This window comes from Cervus canadensis, chromosome 1, assembly GCF_019320065.1.
Source record: "Cervus canadensis isolate Bull #8, Minnesota chromosome 1, ASM1932006v1, whole genome shotgun sequence".
NCBI lineage: Eukaryota > Metazoa > Chordata > Mammalia > Artiodactyla > Cervidae > Cervus > Cervus canadensis.
The window spans coordinates 16,138,877-16,147,203 of NC_057386.1; the positions used below are offsets into that span (position 1 = coordinate 16,138,877).

Below are 8,327 nucleotides of genomic sequence, written 5' to 3' on the forward strand. Positions count from 1 at the left end.
TGCACCAGCCCTGAGCACTTGTCTCATGCATCCAACCTGGACTGGCAATCTGTTTCACACTTGATAGTATACATGTTTCGATGCTGTTCTCTCAGATCATCCTACCCTCACCTTCTCCCACAGAGTCCCAAAGTCTGTTCTATACATCTGTGTCTCTTTTTCTGTCTTGCATATAGGGCTATCGTTACCATCTTTTTAAATTCCATATATTTGCGTTAGTATACTGTATTGGTCTTTATCTTTCTGGCTTACTTCACTCTGCATAATGGGCTCCAGTTTCATCCATCTCATTAGAACTGATTCAAATGAATTCTTTTTAATGGCTGAGTAATATTCCATTGTGTGTATGTACCACAGCTTCCTTATCCATTCATCTGCTGATGGGCATCTAGGTTGCTTCCATGTCCTGGCTATTATAAACAGTGCTGCGATGAACATTGGGGTGCACGTGTCTCTTTCAGATCTGGTTTCCTCGGTGTGTAGCCCAGGAGTGGGATTGCTGGGTCATATGGCAGTTCTATTTCCAGTTTTTTAAGGAATCTCCACACTGTTCTCCATAGTGGCTGTACTAGTTTGCATTCCCACAATAAAAGCTATATATGACAAACCCACAGCAAACATTATCCTCAATGGTGAAAAATTGAAAGCATCTCCCTGAAAGTCAGGAACAAGACAAGGGTGCCCACTCTCACCACTACTATTCAACATAGTGTTGGAAGTGTTGGCCACAGCAATCAGAACAGAAAAAGAAATAAAAGGAATCCAGATAGGTAAAGAAGAAGTAAAACTCTCACTGTTTGCAGACGACATGATCCTCTACATAGAAAACCCTAAAGACTCTACAGAAAATTACTAGAGCTAATCAATGAATACAGTAATGTTGTAGGATATAAAATTAACACACAGAAATCCCTTGCATTCCTATACACTAACAATGAAAAAACAGAAAGAGAAATTAAGGAAACAATACCATTCACCATTGCAACAAAAAGAATAAAATACTTAGGAGTATATCTACCTAAAGAAACAAAAGACCTATACATAGAAAACTATAAAACCCTGATGAAAGAAATCAAAGAGGACACAAACAGATGGAGAAATATACCGTGTTCATGGATTGGAAGAATCAATATTGTGAAAATGACTACCAAAGCAATCTATAGATTCAATGCAATCCCTATTAAGCTACCAACGGTATTTTTCACAGAACTAGAACAAATAATTTCACAATTTGTATGGAAATACAAAAAACTCAAATAGCCAAAATAATCTTGAGAAAGAAGAATGGAACTGGAGGAATCAACCTGCCTGACTTCAGGCTCTACTACAAAGCCACAGTCATCAAGACAGTATGGTACTGGCACAAAGACAGAAATATAGATCAATGGAACAGAATAGAAAGCCCAGAGATAAATCCACGAACCTATGGACACCTTATCTTTGACAAAGGAGGCAAGGATATACAATGGAAAAAAGACAACCTCTTTAACAAGTGGTGCTGGGAAAACTGGTCAACCACTTGTAAAAGAATGAAACTAGGACACTTTCTAACACCATACACAAAAATAAACTCAAAATGGATTAAAGATCTAAATGTAAGACCAGAAACTATAAAACTCCTAGAGGAGAACATAGGCAAAACACTCTCTGACATGAATCACAGCAGGATCCTCTATGACCCACCTCCCAGAATATTGGAAATAAAAGCAAAAATAAACAAATGGGCCTAATTAAAATTAAAAGCTTTTGCACAACAAAGGAAACTATAAGCAAGGTGAAAAGACAGCCTTCAGAATGGGAGAAAATAATAGCAAATGAAGCAACAGACAAAGGATTAATCTCAAAAATATACAAGCAACTCCTGAAGCTCAATTCCAGAAAAATAAATGACCCAATCAAAAAATGGGCCAAAGAACTAAACAGACATTTCTCCAAAGAAGACATACAGATGGCTAACAAACACATGAAAAGGTGCTCAACATCACTCATTATCAGAGAAATGCAAATCAAAACCACAATGAGGTACCATTACACGCCAGTCAGGATGGCTGCTATCCAAAAGTCTACAAGCAATAAATGCTGGAGAGGGTGTGGAGAAAAGGGAACCCTCTTACACTGTTGGTGGGAATGCAAACTAGTACAGCCACTATGGAGAACAGTGTGGAGATTCCTTAAAAAACTGGAAATAGAACTGCCATATGACCCAGCAATCCCACTCCTGGGCTACACACCGAGGAAACCAGATCTGAAAGAGACACGTGCACCCCAATGTTCATCGCAGCACTGTTTATAATTGCCAGGACATGGAAGTAACCTAGATGCCCATCAGCAGATGAATGGATAAGAAAGCTGTGGTACATACACACAATGGAATATTACTCAGCCATTAAAAAGAATTCATTTGAATCAGTTCTAATGAGATGGATGAAACTGGAGCCCATTACGCAGAGTGAAGTAAGCCAGAAAGATAAAGACCAATACAGTATACTAACGCATATATATGGAATTTAAAAAGATGGTAACGATAGCCCTATATGCAAGACAGAAAAAGAGACACAGATGTATAGAACAGACTTTGGGACTCTATGGGAGAAGGCGAGGGTGGGATGTTCTGAGAGAATAGCATTAAAACAAGTATACTATCAAGGGTGAAACAGATCACCAGCCCAGGTTGGATGCATGAGACAAGTGCTGACGGCTGGTGCACTGGGAAGACCCAGAGGGATGGGATGGGGAGGGAGGTGGGACGGAGATCGGGATGGGGAACACATGTAAATCCATGGCTGATTCATGTCAATGTATGGCAAAAATCACTACAATATTGTAAAGTAATTAGCCTCCAACTAATAAAAATAAATGAAAAAAATAAAAAAATTTTTTTAAATTTTAAAAAAATTCTATTTCTGGGTATATATCCAAAAGAAATGAAAACAAGATCTCAAAGAGATATATGCACTCCCATGTTCATTGCAGTATTATCCACAGTAGCCAAGATGTGAAAACTATATAAATTTCTGTCAACAGATTAATAGTTAAAGAAAAGTGAAAGTGAAAGTTAGTTGCACAGTCATGTAAGACTCTTTGAGATCCCATGGACTGTAGCCCACCAGGCTCCTCCATCCTTGAAATTCTCCAGGCAAGAATACTGGAGTGGATTGCCATTTCCTTCTCCAAATAAAGAAGATGTGGTAAATATAAACAATGGAATACTATTTAGCCATGAGAAAGAAGGAAATAACATGGATGGACCTTGATGGCATTATGCAAAGTGAAATAATTCAAACAGAGAAAGACAAATGCTATGTGACTTATACATTATTTTAAAAAAAAAGTCACAAGGTAACTAGATAGTAATCTTGTACTATATAACTAAAATTTGCTGAGATCAGAACTTCTGTTCTCACCAAAGTAATAATAATGATGATAATGATGATGATGTAGTAAATATGTGAGGTGATGACTGTGTTAACTAATTCAATGGGGATAATCATTTCATAATGTATACATATATTAAATCACGACATCATATATTTAAATAAATTACAATTTTGTCAAAAAAAAAAGTCCAGACAGATACATGGATAATGGCCTCATTACTGGGAAACTATGATAGCTTATAGGCCTCCACATGGCTGTGAGAGAAGTGAGAAAAATATGAGACGTTATTTAGGAATTAAAACCATGCTCCCAAAAGAATAGTCACAATATGCATGATCCTCTATACTTAGTACATTACGAGAACACATGAGTTACATTTTTGGTTCTCTTAAACTGGCAAAAGTTTATAATTCAATTAAGCAAGTTCACAGTTCAACTTACTTTTTTGTGTGGATTGGGCTCAAACCCCTAATTTCAGGTGAAATTCTCTTCTCTGTTCTTTTAGAAAACCTGATGTACTTTTTGCTGTCAATATCTCTTGATAATAAGTCAGATGCAAAAGAATTACAGTCATCATCTGATGAATCAGTATTTTCTTCCCCCTGGAGAGCAATCAAAAACCACTGTCAGCCATGTTCTCTTTGCATACATAAATTAAATATGACATTCTGAGTCAAATCATTCACTCTAGATCAATACTCTCTCCAAAATGGTGCTACCAAAAAGAATTTTGTTGAAAAGAGCTACTTAATGCATTAATTTGAATTAGGTATATATTCTAAATGACTCCAACTTTCCTTAGCGCACTATGCAGCTACAAATGTGCAGCGTTCATGAATATATCTAACACTCACTGAATCTAGTTCTTATGGCACCATTAAACTTAACTTCGTTAATTAAAACTTTTGCTTTGCAAAAGACACTGTCAAGAGGATGAAAGGACAACCCATAGGCTGGGAGAAAATATTTGCAAAAGACATATCTGATAAGAGACTGTATTCAAAGTATGTTTATTTTGTATATTCAAAACTATACAAAGAACTCTTAAAGCTCAACAAGAAAAAGAACAACCCAATTAAAAAATAGGCAAAAGATCTTAACAGACACCTCACCAAAGAAGATGTACAGATGGCAAACAAGCACATGAAAAGATGTTCAACATCACATCATTAGGGAATCACAAATTGAAACATCAAGATAGCACTGCACATCTCTTAGAATTGCCAAAATCAAAAACATAGGCAATACCAAGTGATGACAAGAATGTGAAGCAAGAGGAACTCCCATTCATTACTGGTGGGAATGTAAAATGGCATAGCTATTTTGAAAGACAATTTGACAGTGTCTTACAAAACTAAACATATTCTTACCATACAATTCAGCAATTGCACCTTTCCATATTTACCCTGAGGAGTCGAAGACGTATATCCACACAAAAACCTGAACACAGACATTTACAGCTTTGTTCATAATGGCCAAAACTTGTAAAAAACTAAGATGTTCTTCAGTAGATCAAACTGTGATACATTCAGATCAGGGAATACTATTCAGTGCTAAAAAGAAATGAGCTATCAAGCCATGAAAAGACATGGCGGAATCTTAAATGTATAGTTCTACATTGTGAAAGCAGCCAATCTGTAAAAGCTGCATACTGTATGATCCAACTATATGACATTCTGGAAAAGGAAAAACTTTGGGGACAATGAAAAGATCAGTGGTTGCTGGTGGGAGTAGGTAGGGTGAGAAGAGATAAATAGGCAAAGCACAGAGGATTTTAGGGCAGTGAAACTATTAATATTCTATGTAACATTTTAATAGTGGCTACATGTCATCACATATTTGTCCAGCCCCATAGAATGTACAACATCAAGAATCAATTCTAGCACTTCCCTGGTGGTTCAGTGTGGGGACATGGGTTCTGCCTGCCAGTGCAGGGGACATGGTTTCAATCTCTGGTCTGGGAAGATACCATATACCACGGGGCAACTAAGCCTGTGTGCCACAACTACTGAAGCCTCCATACTCTAGAGCCCACGTGCTACAACTACTGAGCCTGAGCGCCTAGAGCCCATGCTCCACAACAAAAGCACCGTAATGAGAAACCTGCACACCACAACTAGAGAGTAGCCCCTGCTCGCCACAACTAGAGGAAGCCCTCATGCAGCAATGAAGGCTGTGATGCAATGAAGCAATTTCCAGCATAGCCAGAAATTAACTGACTTAAAAAAAAAATCTTTAAGACAGAGGGGAACAAAAATCTGTTATCAAAGTTCAGATGAACAGAAAGAGATAGTGAGTAGAAACTTTAACAGAGGAAGAAAAGAATCTCTAAAACTTTACTGTTAAAGGTGAACCATTTGTAAAATACAAGGTATATAGCTTAAGGAAATAAACTGGTATATTTTGATATTGTTAATTTTTTAATATTTAAGAATTTATCTTCAAAATCAGTTTATAAGGGAACCATCAACAATGTATACATTACATGTCTCAGTAATTAGCCAAAATGAAGTGTTAGTCACTCAGTCGTGTCCGACTCTTTTCGACCACATGGACTGTACTGTAGCCCACCAGGCTCCTCTATCCAAGGAATTCTCCAGAATACTGGAGTGGGTTGCCATTTCCTTCTCCAGGGGATCTTCCCTACCCAAAGATTAAATGTAATGTCTCCCACATTACAGGCAGATTCTTTACCATCTGAGCCTAAAGGTCTAGACAAATCCAGCCTTCAGTAATTAGCAAGAAGTTCTGAAGTTATATTTTGGATTACTGTACAGGTACATGTCTTATATGGTGGCACCAGATCCACTAAAACAATAAATTTAAAAGATTAAGACTCTCAATTGACAATGTTAAATTTCACCTGAGCCTTGTGCTTCTGAAAAAACAGTGAAATTTAAAAGAATTCCCTCACTCTTTTGTGTTTTAGATAACAGCTGGCTGCAAAGAACCACCCTTCCTCAAATGATTTAGATAAGACTTACCACATACCCCTCATGTTTACCTATGACATGGCCAAACATCTTCAAATTTTCCTTTCTTTGCTTCATAAATGATTAGCTGAACTGTCTTATCCACACCTATTTATCAGGACAAAACACTTACTAAGCAAGGTTTGGTTAATCCTCCAAGCCTCAGAACTTTGGCCTACCCTCACCCTGAGCCATCTCGACAGAGGATGAGATGGCTGGATAGCATCACCGACTCAATGGACATGAGTTCGAACAAGCTCTGGGAGATGGTGAAGGAAGCCTGGCATGCTGCAGTCTATGGGGTCACAAAGAGCAGGATACAACTGAGCAAATGAACATCACCACCACCACCCTGAGCCAGTGAGCAGGCAGCCCCTCTAGAGAACAGGCTGGCCTCTTTCTCTGATCTCTTTATCTGATCATGCTACTCCCCACTTCCCCATAACCAATGCTTCCTAGCCTTCTTCGTGCTCACTCAGTAGTGTCCAACTACATGGACTGTAGCCTGCCAGGTTCCTCTGTCCATGTAATTTTCCAGGAAAGAATACTGGAGAAGGCTGCCATTTCCTTCTCCAGGGATCCCCTTCCCAACCCAGGGATCAAACCCAATTCTCCTGCATTGGCAGGTGGATTCTTTACCTCTAGCACCTAGCCTTGTTTACACTCTCAATAAAAGAACATTCTTTTAATTACTTTGTTGTGCACCTGAAACAAATAGAACATCAATCAACTATACTCCAATACACAATAAAAATTTTAAATAATAAAATAAAACTTAAAAGAAAAAAGTTTTTTTGCCTAGTCCTTGAGATGCTTGCAGATCTTATGGTCCCTATTTCAGTTAGTCCCCCCTCCTTCTATTTCAGTAGTCTCTTTCGTCTCTTACAATAATCCTTTTGAACAAAGTCTCTCAATAATAAGTCCAGATTTGGTTTTTTATTGACATGATTCTGGCCAATAGATAAGAATATCCCCCAAATCACAGATAAGAAGACTAGAGACACTTGGTATCTTTTAAATTGTTGTTATTGTTTAGTGGCTAAGTCATATTTGACTCTCTTGCAACTCCGTGGACTGTAACCCACCAGGCTCCTCTGTCTGTGGAATATTCCAGGCAAGAATACTGGAGTGGGTTGCAATTTCCTGCTCCAGGGTATCACCCCCACCCAGGGATCAAATCTGCATCTCCTGCTTTGGCAGGCAGATTCTTTACCACTGAGCCATCAGCAAAGCCCTATCTTTTAAATTATCTTTTAGCTTTTGGTTAGACTGCCATGTTATTAATTACATTGTTTACAATTTCTCATGTAGGTTTAAATTCTTTGGTCTCCAAAAAAATTGTGTCTGTCCCTTCCCCCCAAAATTAGTTTTATCATACATTATAAATCTCTTGATACTACATCATGGGTTGCTGGGATGAGAGTTCAATATATTTCTACTAAAACAGTTCAAAAGTCACCTCAGTTTAAGCAAGATAGTATGACTATGCTGCTATGAATCTGCTTACTGATTATAGATGTGAAGTAATGTAAACAAATTTTTAAGGAAGAAAAGGAAAGAATCTTTACAAACCATTTTGAAAAATACCTGGCAAAATAAATGAACTTTAGTTTCCATCTTTCTGTTTAGAGGTAAATTCTTCCCTTGAAGACTCAAAGAACTTGATGAACAAGTATGAATGAACAATAGCACAAAATGATTTCCTGCCAAAAAAAGAAAAATAAAAAATCATATCCTTGTTTAGATGTAAGTAATTAAACTACCTGATACAATTATTTAAATGTGATACTCACTTATAGCACAATACCTAATAGACATTTCCTAACTCAGATACATATACAAAAGTTAGAAAAGCAGTTAATAAATCATAAATCACAGGAGTTCATCCAGTCCCTTAACTTTGTGGTATAAGGAGTACAGAAATCCAAATTTGAATGGCATGAAAAGCAGAAAGTTCAATAATATTTATTTATTCAA

General features: G+C 37.4%; 1 protein-coding gene across 1 annotated transcript in view; it reads right to left on the minus strand.

Moving 5' to 3' along the window:
* The window catches only part of EFCAB13 (EF-hand calcium binding domain 13), a 208,955-nt gene extending 200,952 nt beyond the window's left edge, over positions 1 to 8,003 (minus strand). Inside the window, exons 1-2 of the mRNA XM_043464397.1 lie at positions 7,938 to 8,003; positions 3,820 to 3,980 (exon numbers count right to left, since the gene is read on the minus strand). Of these exons, the coding sequence (XP_043320332.1) occupies positions 3,820 to 3,980; positions 7,938 to 7,967 (191 nt within the window). The 5' untranslated portion in view covers positions 7,968 to 8,003. The remainder of the gene's footprint in view (positions 1 to 3,819; positions 3,981 to 7,937) is intronic.
* Positions 8,004 to 8,327: the final 324 nt, after the last annotated feature.